Here is an 18,327-nt window from a genome sequence, read left to right on the forward strand (position 1 = left end):
AAATAAATAAATAAATCTTTTTTTAAAAAAGCCATTAAAATAAAACTTAAAAGCTCCATTCTTCATCTTCTACTTCATAAGAATGGGCAAAAAGTCCAGGTAATTCATGGCATGTGGCCCCTTTTTGAGATACTGTCTCGTTTCCAAGCCTTCTTTTTCCTTCCAGTTCCGTAGGTTCTGGTGTTTCTCTGGTGCTTAATCCACCTGCTCTTCTGTAGGTGTTTGTGGGTCTACCAGCATTCACATGGCAACTTCTGCTGAAGTACCTTAGCCCCAACATCAGCACAGGGTGGGGGTCATGGACCTCTGAGTGGCTTCTTGATGCCCGTGGAAGAAGGCTAAGAGAGCTGGTCTTTGGAGGGCTTACCTCTTAGTGAAATCAGAATTGGTGCGTCACCTAATGTGATTTCTAGAGCAGTAGGGGTAAGGCTAAAAATGGGATACTTGTACCAGCAGTCAAATATCCACATACGTGTTGTCTCCTTTAGAGTTTCAAAGTAGTCCCTTAAAATATAAAACGTTTACTTGAATTGTGCACTCCTTGCTTGTTGTCATGGAAGAAAGACCCTCAGTTCATAGGCTCTGGGTTCAAAGACTGGTTTATCACTTATTAACATTAGGCAGTTTATGTAACATTGTTGAATCCCAATTTTTTAGTCTTTAAAATGGGAATTAAAATGTCACACTTAATTGGATTGCTGGGAAATTTAAATGAAATAATATATGTGCCTGCTATGTAAGAGCTGACAATAAATATTTTTCCTTAAGTTTTTTTTTTTTCCTCCTCTAGACTTTAAGCTCTTTAAAGAAAATAAAGATTGTTTTTCTTACTCATCTCCATGTTCTCAACACCTAGCTGGGCCAGGCATGTATTCATTGAATAAAAAATCTTTTAGGAAGGTCTTCAGATCATTCACTCACTCCTTCATTCGTTGCATACGTACGGTGTGTCAGGCTTTGCTAGGGATAGTAGAGTCACCAGCACAAACATAGTCTGCCGCCACTTTCTTAAGTCTTTGTGAGAGAGAACCATTATATAGATAATAGAGTAATAAACAACTTTGGTCCTTGAGGAGGGATTTCAATTTTGGAAATAGCCAAAATTACTTGGCCTCAAGTCTGATGAGTACTTGAAGCTGTGTTTGGTCAGATACAAAGAATAGCAATAAATCATTATAATTTGGTTCTGAAAGTCCTAAAGGAGGTATTTCTAAAGTATTTCTTGGGCAGGAGGGTGTCACTGGAATAATTATCACCACATTAAAAAGGTCTGTCTCACAAGGCATCAGAATTGATGTGACGGGATCATAGTATATAGGTAAGGTGTTCCAGGAACTTGGAGCCACCTGGAATAAGGCCTAAAAACAAGTCAGATAGCTGGATGAGTGGGCAGGGAACATGCCTCCTGGAGAGAAGTAAGAGGAGATGAGGCAGTGTTGACAGATCCTCGCAAGATTCTTATGTAACAGTTGGACTTAAAACTTTATCAATCAGTCACTAGGTAGCCCTAGGGGAAAACACAAGACAAAAGACGAGTTTGTGTTGGCACCAAGAAATGCTCTTGGTGAGATTATCTACTGAGGCTCATTCAATCCATCCATCCATCCGTCCATCCATTCATCCACCCATCCAACAATGAGTGTCTAGTGCCAGCCAAGAGGCAGGACTCTAGATGCCATGGCAACAGAACAGGCAAGTCCCTGCTCACCTGGAGTTTTCTGCTAATGACAGCCTTCCCTCCTGGGTGAGTGGGAGGGTCTGGGTCTCTAGTGTGCTGTCGGGGGGGGGGGTCTAAGAAGCAGGTGAAGGTGAGGTAGGCCCCCAATATGGATGTAGACACAGGAAAATGGAAGTCCAAGCTCCCGCAAGCCATCAACCTGGAAACAAACTGTGAAGACAAGACGTAGATCCACAGTCAAGGGCAGGCGTGCACAGACTGGGGGGCTTGGCCTGAGACAGGAGGAGAGACAGGACAGGAAGCCCTGAATGGGCAGTTGAGCCCATGGAGGGGAACGAGCTTCTTAAAACCCTGAGTTGGGATGATAGAGCTAAAACCCTATACTCGAATATAAGAAGTTGTCTTAGCATCTTTATTGAACTAGAAAGTGATCGACAGTGGATTTGAAATAACTGCTTTTTTATTTAGGTGTTAAGACACTCCGGGGCGTGTGAACTTTTCACCTTACCCCTTTGTCCTGCATTTGAGGTGTAACACACTCAAGGCCGGCCTCTGATTTGAGGCTGATTTCTTTTTCCGGTCTCAACCGAGGAGAACACTGCCTGCTCGTCTCTTCCCAGTGATCTATTGTGCACACATAAAATGCGACAAGACTTATGCATTTTTTGTTAGTTCTTGATGAAAGTTGTGGACCGGGGAGGCAGCAGTAGTCTTCGAACCTAAGTCTGAAAGTAGTGGAAACCACTGCATGAGGAGAACGTGACATGGTTTGCGTGGCCTTTTTCATATTTTAACTCAGTGGATTTACTCAAAACCTCGGCAGTCAGTCAGCACAGTTGTCTCCATTTTGTAGCTGAGGAAATGGAGACGCAAGTCTGCCCTGCCTTCTTCTTGTAGTTTTTGTCGTTTTAATGGGAAGAATTAGTGTGCGGGGAATATTGAGCGTGTGTTGCCTGAACAAAGTGTATGCCTTTACACTTGTGTTGTTCTTCAGGCTTGTGAGGAAGGGAAGGCACATACAGATGGCTAGAATCAGTAGGGGGGAAATGTGAGTTGCATTACAACTGTAGGGTTAGACTTAGTAAGAGATGGAGTATATGGGGGGAGGGACGCAAGGATGTCCTTCTGGGAGAGCATCAGTCCCAGGCCATGACACCTGTGTTTCTTTTCAGCAGCTGCTCCAGTGAGCGCGGGTCCGACCCCGACTTGCTCTCAAGAAACTTAGAATCGTATCATTTACTCTGTAGAGGGCTTTACTTTCACTCTAGTTCTGTTTTCTCCTGACTAGATACATCGTTCTTCTGATGAGGGCACAGTGTCTTCTGTGAAATTGAAACCTCTGTTTTATGGTTCAGAGTTGTAGATGGGAGACATCGTTAGTATTAAACAGAGTGCCCAAAGCTTTAGGAGCTGCAGGTGGGTTCTGTTTCTAGGCAGCGCCTAAGGACGGTTGTGGCCAAGTTCAAGAACATCCCAGTGAGGGAAGGTTGCAATGCACAGTGATCATTTGTATTGGGGAGGAGAGCGGAAGCTGCAAAGTGGCGTCCTGAACGGACTTGTTTTTCAGCTCCCAGGGAAATTTGTTAGGTAATTAAAAAGAGCGAGCGAGCGAGAGACAGAGGAAGATAGATATTGATAAGAAGAAGAAAGTAAAAGACTTCTCTTGATGGAGTCCAAACTCCTCTGTGTTCTGCTGAGTGCTGAGAGGCTCATCGTTACCGAGGAGAGGGGCAGGAAGTACCTCTGTCCCCTTTGTCCTTCTCTGTAAATGGCTTCCGGTTTAGAGGACTCTGATGACTGACCACTGCAATTGGAGAAATGCAAGAAGAGGAACATGGGCCATCTGTAGTCATTGTCTACTCAGAGTTCATGATGTTTCAGAAAGGATGTGGGATAACATCACACCTTGTGACCTCCACTCATTCCTGTGGGGTGTGCACCGTCCCAGTGTCTAACCCATAATACGCAGTAGCTATATATGGAAATGGCTAGTGCAACAGAAAAGCTGAATTCTTAACTTATTTCATTTTAATTAATTTCAATTTTAGAATTTACTTGATTTTTATTAAAAATCTTTTAAAGTGTGTTTGGAACAGCTTGGGTATGGGAATTTACCTTTTCAACTATAAATTGTGTGAACTCTAAATACAGATTGAGTATTTCCAGTGAAAATTTGGTGTCTGATTTGAGCTGTAACGTAAACTACACACTAGATTCCAAAGACCTACTATGAAAAAAAAAGAACATATCTGAATAAATTTATTGATTTGTGTTTCAAAAGAATATTTTGGATACATTGGGTTAAATGTAATGTATTATTTAAATTAATTTTACCTGTCCCTTTTTTTCATGTGCCTAGTGGAAAATGTTAAATGATACGCGTAGCTCGCGCTGTATTTCTGCTGGACAGCATTGGTCTAGATAATGCCCTAGGGGACCCACTGGAAGTATTATTAGGACTTTTTTAAGAGAAAGTTGCTATAAGTTAATTGAGAGGATAGCTCTGCTTGTGCTAATCAGAATGATTTTCAAATGCATTTTTACCCCACACGGAAGCCACTGATTCTCATGCAGAGAACTAGTTAGTGCTTTGTCATTTGTGTTTCTTCAGACCCTGCTCCTTTTCTTCAGGCAGAAACCTTGGTGATCGTCAGCATAGATTTGATTTGCTTGTGGCGAGGAAAATAAAGAAATCCAACTCGAGGGGAATTCCATAGCAGTATAGGACATAGCAGCCCTTTGCTAGCTCCTGTTTGGACCCTTCTAGCTCCAAGTGGTTTTCAGAGTCCCTATTTCAACTTTCTGGTTCAACTTTCCAGATCTTCCTATTTATAGACTTTCGGTTGTTGGCAGCTCCGTGTTGGAGCTGTTGTTGACACCACTGGTGAGGCCTGACTGGCGGTGATACTGCAATGTGCTTTCACAGCTTGGTTTGCAAGTTGCTTTCTAAAGATGCGATGAGAATTACCATCCGCTGTAGTAGTTTCAACACCTGAGTGGATTTCAGATGCTAAAGTCACATTCTTGCCATGATTCTATCGCTGTTTCAGAATTGTATTTTACTTAAAGGAAGAGGAGATAAAATACGAATAACATCAAGATGGCTTTTAAACTTGAAAATTTTGTTTTAGAGGAAGAACTTAAGTTTTCAGTGGCTTCCCTCCCCCCAGAGGTTTTGTTTTGTTCGTTTTTGTTTTTATCAAGGAACGAATAAATAACTCAGCTGGGCTCTTCAGTAAGCCACCCTTCCCCTTATGGGCCACTTTATACCCAGATTTTATCTTGAGTTTAAAAACATTCTAGGCAGGAGGTAACTGTGTAGAAAGATGACGTCTTTGAATTTAGGGCCACTAGCTTCAAACAGAGCAGTTATACGACTCCTTCAAGAACCTTGTTAACCCTTCAGCCTCAATTCCTACATCTGTCAACTAGGTTTTGTATTAGTTGCGGTGACATGACTCTTAGGGGTGTTAGGAGGATAGAACAGCCTGTAATTGAAGGGCTTTTGGTAACTGAAGGGTATCTTGGTAAAGAGCATTTGCAGGCTCAAGATTTCTACTAGTTTAGGGTTCTAAGATTTTATCAAGAAGTCGGCTGCTCAAGCTATTTCTTCAAATTATAGTGGGTCGATAGTTCATGTGCAAAAATAAAGATCTAACCACTAGTAGCAAGGTTACTCTGGGGGCACGTGGGGCCCACGCACCCCTTTAGAATGGCACAAATGCAGCCATGGCCGCCATCATGGGGACCATGCCCCTCACCTGGGGAAAAGAGGCTCCCTAGTCTCCAAGCTATTTGATGGGGATTCATTCTTGAGCATGAAGGGAGTCCGGGGTCTGGGCATGTGAAGACAGACAGACCCTTCTGGGTGTGAGAAGGGGAAGGGAGGGCAGGCCAGAAGTGGAACAGGTTTTCATTCCTTCTTGCTTTTCCTTCATTAACCTTGTCTTGCTCCTGCTACACACGTCAAGTGCAGTCAGTGCTGAGAACACAGGCTCTGCGTGGAGCCCCAGAAAGTGAGGCAGAACAGGCTTCCTGCTGGTGGGTTTGGGGGAAACTCCAGAGGCAGTTGGGAGGGAAGAGGAACCAATGCAGGCACACCTGTCTGGGGCCCTTGTTCCTATGTAGGTCAGGTAGTCATCCGTCAGGAACTTCCTGAATTGTGCTGATAATCTCCATTTTATGGTAATGGCAGAACAGGAGCAACTTAGGAGGGAAGGACAGTTAACAGATTGGTTACTAAGGCTTCTCTCTTTTTTTAAGATTTTATTTATTTATTTGCGAGAGAGAGAAAACAAACAGGTGAGAGAGGCGGAAGGAGACTCCTCACTGAGCAGGGAGCCCAATGTGGGACTCGATCCCAGGACCCCGGGATCATGACCTGAGCTGAAGACAGACGCTTAACCAACTGAGACACCCAGGCACCTGGTTAATAACATTTCTAAAACACTGTTGTGAAAGATAATCAGTTAATGTGTCTTGATTCACAGTATTTATTTGTGTCTTGATTCTGAGCCTTACCCCTCTGCCTATTGGAATCGCATGGGGAGGTTTAAAGATACTGATACCTGGCTGATTTACTTGGATACTGGAATTTTTTTTGTTCTCTTTTCTTTTTTTTTTTTTCAAGATTTTATTTATTTATTCGACAGAGATAGAGACAGCCAGCGAGAGAGGGAACACAAGCAGGGGGAGTGGGAGAGGAAGAAGCAGGCTCACAGCAGAGGAGCCTGATGTGGGGCTCGATCCCATAACGCTGGGATCACGCCCTGAGCCGAAGACAGACGCTCAACCGCTGCGCCACCCAGGCACCCCCTCTTTTCTTTTTTTTTAAGATTTTTATTTATTTTTTTATTTGTTTGAGAGACAGAGTGAGAGAGGGAGCACAGAGAGAGAGGGAGAGGCAGACTCCCTGCTGAGCAGAGAGCCTGACATGGAGCTTGATCCCAGGACCCTGGGTTCGTGACCTGAGCTGAAGGTAGACACTTAGCTGACTGAGCCACCGAGGTGCCCCAGAATTTTTTTTCTTCTTAGAGTTTCTCCAGATGATTCTCTTGTGCAGCCAAGATTCGGAATGCATGATGTAGAATGTGTGTTTCCTTGATTGTTAACTGATCCTGAATCCCTGGAGTATATGGAAATTCAAGCATATTTTTCATGTACTGTGGAGCCGTAATCGTTTTAATGAAGGCATGGATCTTATTAAAATAAATTGTTAGTCTTAACAACAGGGCTCCAAGAGTGTAGCACAGGCATTTCCTTATTTCAAGCTGTTTAATATTCTGATAATTACTGCTGTCATCTCTGACACACAGAAATCCATTGTCAAAAACAAAACTCCTTGGTCTTTGTAACCATGACCACAGCAAAGGAGAAGATGCCTTTTCTGAGTTCTTTTCAGGAGTCTCGTGTCTAAGAATCAGGGAATTCCTGGGATTTTTGATAAGCATAGGCAGTAGAGGTAGAAGATACTTGCCATGATGGTTATTACTTCTGGAAAAGTTTTTCTGAAAGAGGAAACGCGGGTGTGTGACACTGGTGATCAGTATTCCAGGTTGTTTATATGTTACTTTTTAAAGGTGTTGTAGAGGCTGGAGTGGGAGGGGGGATGAGAGTTCAATTCGGCCCTAATTCCTGTCAGTTATAGAGTGAGGTCATGTCAGTCTTGTCTTGGTTTTAATTAAGTTCTCGTGTTACAACATAAAGACAGGTTGAATTCTTAGAGCATACACAAAAAGTAGTGCTTTATTTGGGACTTCTACATTCCCTGTCATAATAAAGCCTTGCATTTATGGAGAGACTTTGTTTGAAGAAACTCATAATATTTTACAAGCTTCATCTCATTTATCTTTCAAATAATGTTCTGTGACAGTAAAGGCTGGGTACGGGTATGCCAGTCTCTCAAGACGGCAACGCTGAAGAGAGGTTGACTTCTTTCTCTTATGCTGCTTTTTAAGTATGGTGCTCTTACGTCATTCTGTTGAAAGTATTTTGGTGGTAAACATTTTCCAGAGATATAAATCTTTTCCAGATCTAATTTGCGCTTGTTACTCTAGGTATAGTTTGCAGGGCTTTTTCTATTTATATTTATTTCTCCGCGGCCTGAGGCAGCCCAGGAGTGATCTGATCTATGGAGAGCGAGGGTATTTGTTCAGTCTGACCATGGTAGGGGCCTTTCCCCAGCCTTCTGCCTTACAGACTGGTGTACCCCATATGGTGGGGTGGGGGTGTTTCCTGGTTCACTAGAAAGGGACCGAATCCAGTGAGGAAGTTGTAGGACTTCATGCAGACAGCTTCCTTGGGGCCGCTGTTTTTAGACTTTATTCGGTTTTATTCAGTGTTTCTCTGGATTACTGTCATTTGAATGAGAATGTAAATCTTGCTCTGGTATCAAATCTTGAAAACCTGCTATTTCTTAGGATTAAAAAAGGCTTCTTCATTTTAAGGGAGGTCTGAGTTGCCTCCCCTGCAGCCACCACCCCAGCAGACAGCTGGGGTTGTGGGTTCAGGCCGTAGCTTCTCTTTCTCTCTCTCTTCCTTTTACGAGACTTCCAGGATACAGCCGGTCAAGAAAGAAGTGAAGATGAGCAAAGCCCAGAGTGGTGTAACACGGGAGAAAGCTGCATGGGGGAAGGGTGAAGGGTTTAGGAGCCTCGAGGCAGCTGGTGGAAGCGGAGGAGGGACAAATGGTTAATGCTCTGCGCAAGTCTGACCTGCGTTCTCGGCCGGGTCGTAAGGTCCCACCACCCCAGGGGACTTGGCTCCCACCACAGGGGCACTGTGAGGGCTCTAGGAGAGCGGTCACGTGGCAGGTGGAACATGCCTGGAAGGTGTCTCTCCTCTGGGGGGAGAAATTGAGAAGCGCTCTCTAATGGCGCCCTTGATACAACTAAATAGCAACTCTCTCAGTTCATTACTCGTTAGCCCCAGGCAGGGACACCGCATCCTGGCTAATTGTAATGGCCAGATCATTAAGGGGAATGGCATTAATGGAGGAGAAAGCAGCTAATCAAGAGCCGAACTTGGCCACTTTGTTGTGCCCAGGATATAAGCTGCTGTGAATTTAAGTGCGTATTTCTTTTGCTATTAGAATTAGTTAGGAAGAAAGGATTTAGTGACCCTCTTTTCAAAAGGTTGATCCAAAGCTCTGGGGCATTTATGGATAAAGCCAACAATTTGGATTTGAGGCTTGATTTTTCGCAGAGATAACACCTGCAGATTGCGTATAAAGTCACACCACCTTTCTTACACTGCAGCGACCCACTGTCAGTAGGACATGCCCTTTCGTGGGGTTTCCAGGAGCAATGAGGTACGTTGGTGAGCTCACCTAATCTCCGCTCAGAGCGAAAGCAGTCCTCTCCATCATGGCAGGGATTAGGGGGTGGTTGGGGCCACGGAACGCAGGCATTTAATTTTCCCATCCAGGTCGAAAGCCTGTGACCTCACCTGTGTTAGCACTGGGTTCCAGCCAAGTGAGCTGAGCGTCCTTCAAGAATAGACCTCCCTGGAAACCACAACCTGGCATGCAGAGGAATCACAGCTTGAGATTCTGCTTACGATTCATGTCAGAAATACTTAAGAAATTCAGGAAAAAAAAAAAAAGGAAAGAAATTCATACCATCTCAGGGTTGGAAAGGATTTTAATTAAAATCTTTTAAATTGGAACAATAAAGAAATCTATTTGAGGTGTTTTTTGTTTTTGTTTTTTTGCTTTGGTGCTTGTCTTAAAGGGTTAGCTCCTAGTTCTAGACACTTGTGCTGTTTCTAATAATATTTGGTAGAACAACTGCATTCTGTGAGGGGACTTGGGGAGTTCTGATGGAGAGAGGAGGGGACGGTGGTGGCGAGGCTTTGTTTACATCTGTTCTGCCCGCATTGTAATAAGCTCTGACTTGCCAGGGGATATAAGATCATATAAGACAGCATCTTGGAGTCCTGAGGCATCTTCAGGTTCTACTTGAGTTCCTTCCCCATGTAGGAACCCCTCGTAGAGTCACCTTCTAGCGTCAGCTTCAACTGGCTTGAGGGGGAGCAATATGCCACATACATATTTCTAGCACGTGGGTATATGCAGCTGGCCCTGTCCTCTGAGGTGCCGTGGGGAAGCCTTATCTCTGCCTTACACTTGTCCTTCCCATATTTGAAGACCTCTAGAAGGATCCTTTAAATCTTTTCTTCCCCACGGGCCACCTGTATCCTTAGCGCCTTTATCGATTCCTCATCTGAGAGAATGGAGTCTGCCTCTAAAGACTGTTGGAGAAGCATCATGGGACAGTGGCCACTCGGTTTCTGGAGGCAGACTCAGCTCCTTCTTGGCAGACAGATGTTCTCACTCTAGGCATGAATGAATGTTGACAGGGCCTTTCCTCCTCACCGCTCCTGCGTGTCTCTCCTGTACATTGAGATTTGCTGCTCACTAGATAAATGGAAAGTAGTTGAGTAAGGGAAATGTGTTTTGTTGTTGTTAAAATCTTAGAGATAAAAGTAACATATTTTTACTCAAAAATTACCTCAGATGAGATTTCTGTACCAGGTGAAGTCATCATATGCACAAGTAATCTGCAAAGGCCCTGGCGGCTCTGCGTGTTGTGTCCCACAGGTAATACCTGGATGAATCCTAATGGCTACCTCTGCTCAGAGGTCATGGCAGGAGAGCTTCTCTCATGTGTCATGTTTAGTCCCTTCCTCAGCTAAATGCATTTACTCTCTTCATCTCTACTCCCAATAGGATAAGCAACAGGCTGCGGAAAGTCAGCACCCTGGCTTAGGCGGCTCTGTGGAGTGACTCTCAGGAACCCCACACAATTCTGTGAGGAGTGGGGGCACAAAGCAATGGAATATCCCAGAGCTGCAATGATTCTGACAAGCTTGGACTTCTCTCTGGGAATTCCCCATAAGTTGTGAAGCCACTGCCGATGGGCTGGTGCTACTTACATGTAGTATCTTATTTCTCCTCTTCAGACCAGCCATACCATCTCATGAGCTGGAGACGTCAACAGGATTGCTTAACCCCTGCAATCTTTAGGTCAGGTTCCTCCTTTGGAATGGAGACAGTCATGCCTTCCTTGCAGGGTTATTGTGAGTCTAAAATAAAGGCTTCATGGCAAGCACATTCCAAGTGCTCCCCGAATGCTAGCTCCCCTTCCTGATTGTTGCAGTGACTGTATTATCCAACTAACATATCCACATATGTTCCGAAGGATGTAAGTATTTATTATGAGGGCCCGTGTGTGTGTGCACGCGCATGTGTGTGTGTATGTAGAGTGATACAGGATTTTAAATATTGGGACCATCGTGGAAATTTGAGAACTTGATGGTGGCAGAATTTATAATGCCTAGTCCAGGCATTGGCTCCTAGTGGACGCTTGATGAATGCTGAAGTATCTCATAACAATGATAGGGGAAAAAATACCCTCGTGACCTTTTACAGCAATGTTGGACTATGGGGCCCATTGCTCACACTTCTTTTTTATTCACTTTGCTGTGCACAGATAACATAGTTCTGGGCAAAAGGAAGGCTTAAGATGCTGTAACGAATTGTGACTGATTGATAGACAAGATATACTATCTTCTGATTTTGGAAGGTGAGGAAGGGGGTTATTTCAGTTGTAAGTATACAGGAATCTGCATATTTCAGGTCCTGAACCCATCTGCTCAAGTGTCTAAAGCAAGAGAATCCTTCTTAGATGAGTTAGCCGGGCTACTAGGAAGATCTCCCCATCGGTGTGTGTGTGGTATCTCGGATGCATGCTCCCACACCCCCTTCCAAGGGCTGAATGGGCATCTGGGCGACAAGGACAGAAGCCACAGGGATCAGGAGTGTAGTTCCACCTCTTCTAACTTGCACAGGGTATCCCTATTTTTCCCCTGAAATCACTGCAAGCACGTTAAAAGCCAAAGACCGATCGGGCTGTACAAATCCAGTGGCTCAGCACTCAGAGGGATGTTTCTCTCAGGACAGGAGCTGGACGCTAAGAGAAGGGCCTGCTTGGGCCTCTGGGATAGATGTCTCCCAAGCCCCTAGGGGATGGAAAGCTAGCATCACAACTTCACTCCTGGGATTTGATGGAGCTGGTTTTCTACTTCACAGTTCCTGTTGGAATACCGCAGACCCCCAGGTATATCGCAGATCCTAAGGCGTACAGCTTCCTTCTGGGGAAATGCCAAAGCCGCTGTGGCCTGTGGCCCTGGGTACAGTGTGTATTTAGAAAAGCAGACTGGTGTTTGCATCTTTTCCCAAGTTCTCCAAGTTGATCTTGCCACCTTTGGGGGTGAGCAAAATATTCAGTGTAGTTTTTCAAGTGAAAGGATTTGGCATTCGAGAGTGTGTTAGTTCAGGTTCTCGTGCATGTCTGTTTGCATCCCTGCGCCAAAAACCTCGAAAACCATGCCGCTCCAGCTTCTGTCTTGCTCAGTTTTTGGGTGACGTACGGATGTTGCTGGTTAATGAAAGCTTATTTAATGAAAGCTCCAGCCACCACCTTGTATCATTTAGCAGCCAGAAGAGTGGACTTAAATAATTGCGCATTCTGGCTTCAGTTTAGTGACTCTCGGTAAATCACTGCCTATAGGCGACATGTCTTCTCTTCGGTCTGTAGAAGACAAACTGTAAGCACGAGCATCGGCTTTCCCAGGCAGCTTTCCTTAAAATCCTGCAGGGTGAGAAAGAGCTCCTTCCCTCCAGAGCTTGAGTATTCCCAGCGTGCCCACTGTACCTTGGGCCCTGGAGGTGGGCCGTCTTGGCTGAGATGTCAGTTTCAGCGCAGTGCAGCACGATGAAAGGGCACCTGTACAATTTTTACTATAGTTCCCTGAGAAATGGTCACCCCTCTGTTTCGTGGCACTCTTCCTCCTCAGGACTGTACACAGGCTTCAGAAACCATCCTTGGGGTCATCTGGCATTCACAGTGGGGCTGGGGGCTGTTTTGGGAAAACAGTTCCTGAATCCGGATGTCTCCACTTTAGAGGAATCTTTAAAGTGACCTGTAAACCATCTTTTTGCAAGTACAAACAAACTTTGCTTCTCTTTTTCTCAGTTCCAGAAATGCTTTGTATTTCCAGAAAGTTAATATTTAATTAGCAACAGGCTCTAAGTGTCTGAACCCTTCAGCCTCTTTAAAGAACTAATGGTGTAAAAACAAATGTGTAAATGCACCAGGGGGATCCCGATGATTTATAGAAGCTCTATATTGAATAATTTTGAAAAGGGAAGACGTTTTTGGTAATAAGAATATTCATTTTTTGACTTCTGTTCTGTGATATGCAGCCATGGGGAGGAGGGGAGAGGAAAATACCATTCTCCTACGGAGCATAAAATCTTTAAGCAGATTTTATGTGATAGTCACAGGTTCCTAAGCACTTGATTTAAAAATGAGCAGAGTCCAGTGGGTACCCTTCATTGGCCCTTCATGGTTTTGGGGAGGAAGGAGGACAGGGAATAGACCTCATTTTGGTTAGGGTAGTTAAATGCTTGCAGCAACCCTACTCCATATTCCATTTAAATTAAAAAAAAAGAAAAGAAAAGCTTTCTATAATGGTTAGTGAAATTTACATTTCATCCCTTGCCTAAAACTATTTTTAGCCTTATTTTCTCTTTTCAGAGCTTTGTGCTGCTCCCCCCCCCCAAGGTATTACAATTGGTCTTAGAAATGGCGGTGCTTCCCTTTTGTTCTGCACATTGGTTTGATAGGTTGTGTCTGCAAATTTGAGAGCAGCGCGTTTTGTTATTTTTTTTTAGCATCTAAACAATCATGTAACCACATCACGGCCTTTTCAGTCACATCATTGACCTCCACCGGCAGTTTATCCCCCTACAACACTTGAGTGCATTAATATCACTGTCTGTAGCATTTTAATTTAATTAGAGCAGTGGTTATAATCCTCTCGGGAAAATCGTTATCCCCTCTGTACTGTTAAAATAAAACACCTCTGGTTTTCATCCGACTGACAATTTGCTTTGGAGGTGAATGAGCTGTGAGCAGGCACTCCCCTTCCCTTTGTTGGGGTCGGACCACAGAAGCAGTTGTGAGGATAAAGAGGTTTCCTTGATTTGAGAAACTGGATGTTGGTCTCCTTAAGCCTGTCCGTCTAGATGTCTCCATCTGAGAGAGTGTGTATTTCCTATTTCTAATTTCTGATAGTCTGGAAGTTGTGCCTTGGAGATGTTACGTGCCTGGTTATAGGAACTGATGAAAACACATGAACCATGTGAGTCGCCCTAGAAATTAACAAAAAGAGAGACAAAGGGAGATAAGCCTGCGGTGTGGGATTCCCAGGTGTGTGTTTTGTTCCATTTAGGAAAGGAGCCCACGTACTGGGTGGTGTCCTTTCTGGGGTCCCCCGAGTGTTCTCATGGCTGCAGAATCCAGGGTCAGGGTAGGTGTGTAATGGGTGCTAGCAAATTGCTCAAGGTCCTAGAAGTGCATTTTGCTTTAACCCCTCTTGGTCAAGGTACCCTCTCTTCTGCTACTACTGACAAATCTCTTCATGGAACCTTTTAAAAAGAGCTTTTTCCCGCCCCAAGCTTATGGTGTTGCATGGAATATTGCTCAGTTGAAACCGTCATCTGGAATGAGAATCTAGAATCTTTCTCTGTCTAGAATTGTTTGGACATGGGGGGTGGTATAAAATGCCAGGGCAGACATTGAAGTGTGGCATTTCAGTAGAGCAGGAAGGACAGACAACCACGCAGAAGTGCGTGCATACCGGGGGTGGGGAGGTACCTCCTGAGAAAGGACAGTGAAATGAAGGGACAGCGTGATAATTTAGCAAGTCAGAATGTATACATTTTAAAGGTGATACCTAGCTTGACTCTTATCAGTAGGCTAGAGGTAGATTTCCCAGGAAACAAAGTAAAAGCGGTTTTGGGGGCTGGGTTTCTTCCATTTTTGTCCTTGATGGACTTGGTGAGGGGCGAGGGAGCTAGAATGACGTGGCCTGTCACAGGCACCAGTTGCAGGATCTGGTGAGTCTCTCCTTGCTTTAGGAGACAGTCATCATATTATGAAATGCCATCTTCTTTTTTTCTCACACTCGTGCCATGCCATTTGAAAACTCTTTGGCTGCTCTGTGTTTTCTTCATCAACAGTTTCACTTCTGCAAAAACCCTAACAAAACAAAGCTATTTCTGGGAATAAAGTTAACGGCAGATAAGATATCTAGACATATATTGGGACTGGGTTTTTTTTTTTTTTTTCGAGGGTTGAAGTGTGTGGAGAATTTGTTAAACTAGAAAAACAGACTGTGTTTAAAATGCTTAAAAAGCCCATCTCACTTTGAAAAACCCCTAAACAGATTTTGTATGTTTCCCATAGGTGTGTTGATGTCTTTGCCTCTTTCACCCCAAAAACCCCGAACCAAACACCAAAAAGTATAACTCCTCCTTAAGCTAGAGTTACTCAAAATATGTGTGATGTTTGGTAAAGTTTAAGAAAAGTGAAGTTGAAGCTTTTGCCCCTGGGTGACCTTTCACCGGACATCTCGATTGATACAGAAATGAAATCTAGGATGTTTGTGCCTGCCTTTAATAAAGAAATTCGTGAGGAAAGTTTAGGATGTGTGTTTAAAAGGAAAAATTCCAAATGCCCTAGTTGCTGGTAAAGGATGCCTCAGGGAAGGTATAGCGATTCCATTCGGAAATTACAGAAATATGTATATATTCATTTAAAATCGAAACTTCCTACCACAACCACCAAACTTTCCAGGCTCTGAGCAGAAGAGAAGCTTTAATTTGGTTATAGAGCCAGGGGGACTCCCCTGCTTCCCTTTGCACATTTGATGAAATATAAAATGTTAGAGAACTGTCTTTCCAAAACATAAACACCCCCTTTGCTTTATTTTCATCTGTGATTTTTCTTTTGCTCCTGATTTTTGTTTTCATAATGGCATCTTACTGATCTTTTTCCCCCAACTAATTTTTGGACCTTGTATGTCCCACTTTACTTTGCCCAGTTGAACCACAGAAACGAGTGGAAGTTATGTTTATTTATGTATGGACTTTAAGTCAAAGTAGTTGATCTCAGATGCAAATTGCACTGCTCTTCTGGCTGAACATAATAGTTGGTTCCTTGCCATTATTTGCTGTGTTTTAACTTAAAGCCTAGTAATAATCCTTCCCATCCCATCCAGTTGTTTTAATTGATCTAACAAACACTGTCTGTTTGAATTTAAACAGTGCATCTGCAGAAGTCCCCCTCCCCCCTTCCCTTGTCAGTTGAGTAAGTATCTTCAATTAAACAGTACTTGCCTTAAATGCGACAGTTCTTGAATGAGCTCTGAAATATTTCAGAAGGAAAGGAAGTATCGATTCTGAGTTGGAGAATGAAGGGACAAGGAGATGTCATTAATGTCGTAGATAATTCCCTGCTATGAAGGAAAAAAATTAAGCAGTAGATATTTTTGGCTTATAACGAGATAGGTGGACCATAGAATAATCTTGCTTGTAGATTTATTAACTAAATCTAGAACTTACAAGCCATCACTTTGAGCTCATCTCTCATTGGATCTGAGTACAGAATCATATTTGTGTTAGAAGCTGGGGATGTTGCCAGAGAAGAGGAAACATGGTTTTAATGTATGGGTGACATTCATTATGGGACTTGAAGAAGTAATTTTTGAGAGACTACTCTTTAAAGCCATCCTCTTGGACATGCTGCTTCATTTCCTCCGCCTGGTCTCCCCTTTTCACTTGAACAAACCAATGGTGCAGAGAGGGGGAAATGGACACCTACTGACCCGGGTCTAAAGGAGAAGCCCTATGTCCAGTCTTTCCAGAGCCTTGTTCTAAATCCCAAATGCTGGAGATCTGAAAGACAAACTAAGTGTCTGGAGTGTCTGGAGAGGGGGCGAGGGGGATTGCTCTGAAGCCTGATCCGCCAGCGCTCAAATGCCCCCCTCTCCCTTTTGCTCCGCACCCCTCTCCCTGATTTCACACCCAAGTCAGTTCCAAGCCTTCATTGTCTTCTTCCCCCTCCCCTCTTCCTGCCCTTCTTTTTAACAGCAGGAACGAATTTCATATACACCTCCCGAGAGCCCGGTGCCAAGTTACGCTTCCTCGACTCCACTTCATGTCCCAGTGCCCCGAGCGCTCAGGATGGAGGACGACTCGATCCGCCTGCCCGCGCACCTGCGTGAGTGTTCGCGTGTGCGCGCGGGGGTGGGAGGGAGCACGCACCCCACCACTGCCAGAAGGACAGACGGACTGAGAGGGGAATGACTGACTATGCAGGGGAGGGGGTGCGGGGGGGGGCGGCGCTTCGGGCTGGAGAGGGGCAAGCTCTGAAATTGTTGCTCGGTGTCCACTTTGCGAAGCTGGTTTGCAGTACCCCCCCCCCAAGAATGGCATTGAAAAGCTTGAGACTCCTGTCCCTTGTTGCCATGTTACCCCGACGTCTGGAAATGTGCACTACATGGCAGAGTCCACTAAATCTCCTAAGAGGCAAAGTGAACTTTTTTGAAAAGTTTGCCCGTCTCCCTAAGTTCACACTTAACTCCTCTTTTTAGTATTTTCATAGGCCCTAAATTTTGGGCAGTTTCTGAGTCAGACTCCCTCCCCGCTTTGCTTTAAGGGTATGTCTTCTTCCTTTCTTTACAGAGCCTCCCCTCCTTTAAAAAAAATTTTTTTTAAATGCATGCTGGCTGCTTTTCTTCCCTTCATTTTACTGCCGAGATATGGCCTCCCATCCCGTCCTTTCTTCTCCTACCCTCTCCTGTTCTCCGATGCCTGCGTTGCCTCTGCCGCTCCGGTCAGTTTGCAGTCTTTCCGCCTTTCTCTCTCAGATCGTGTCTGTCCCTTGCCTCTCCCAGCTCCCTGTCTGAGTCCTCAACTTCAGCTTGGCAGAGCATCGGGGCTAACACACTTGTGCTCTTGGGGCCAGCCTCCAAAGCAGCCGACACCTGTCATTTCCTTTTTGTCTTTCTTTCCTGTGCTGCCGCCCAGCCTAGATGATACAGCATGATGGGGCAGCTGGGGAGAATGAGTCACCTGATTCCCACCCTGATCACTGTGGCCAAGAAAACGCCAGGCTTTCTGGCTTGAATATTGTCCCGAGGGTGCAGGTCCAGGTTGTAGAAGACATGGGGGGTCACCTTGGCTCTTCCCTGGCTGATTCTGAATACTACGGCAGTGGCACGGTTGTGCTTGCCGTGTCTTTCTGGCATGGTAACGCTCCCCAGGATGCTCGCCTCCTCTTATTCCATCCCTCCTCAGAAGCCAGAAGGTTGCTTGCTGAAAGTGGAGAACAAAAAGAGATCAAGGATGTAGGCTTCTCTTCGCTTGCCGTGTGAGAATTCAGGGAATCAGGTGACTGTGTTGCTGGGAGGTCCTAGGGGAATATTGCTGGTTTATCCCTTCTCCTCCAGTGAGGAGGATTGCGGGGATTATGGGGAGGGGCTGAGGGCCAGGAGAACCTTTTCTTCCCTCCTCCAGCTTGCTGCAGCCTTCCCTCGGTATTTACAAAGTTGCTACAAGTGGCAGTCAGCACATTCCAGCTTCACTTGGGCAAGGAGGTAAAGGGCAGAACTCCACTCTCCCATCTTCTCCACAGTGAACTTTTAAAGATGCGACTGGACCGGTGGCCGTGCCATGCCAGGATCATGACTGCGGGCACTGCTGTCCTTGGTAGACTGGAGTGTTGAGGCACCAGTGGAGT

General features: G+C 44.8%; 1 protein-coding gene across 4 annotated transcripts in view; it reads left to right on the forward strand.

Moving 5' to 3' along the window:
• Positions 1-18,327, forward strand: part of ETV6 (ETS variant transcription factor 6) — a 235,683-nt gene that overhangs the window by 74,261 nt on the left and 143,095 nt on the right. For 2 of the 4 annotated variants that reach the window (XM_045781500.2, XM_045781502.2), the window contains exon 2: positions 16,677-16,806. The exons of 1 other annotated variant lie outside the window; for it this stretch is intronic. In XM_045781500.2, coding sequence (XP_045637456.1) covers positions 16,677-16,806 — 130 coding nt within the window. The remainder of the gene's footprint in view (positions 1-16,676; positions 16,807-18,327) is intronic. One more of the 4 variants, XM_045781501.2, reaches the window with a different exon arrangement.

The sequence above is a fragment of the Ursus americanus genome, chromosome 25, assembly GCF_024610735.1.
Source record: "Ursus americanus isolate L20-20 chromosome 25, mUrsAme1.1.p, whole genome shotgun sequence".
Taxonomy (NCBI): Eukaryota; Metazoa; Chordata; class Mammalia; order Carnivora; family Ursidae; genus Ursus; species Ursus americanus.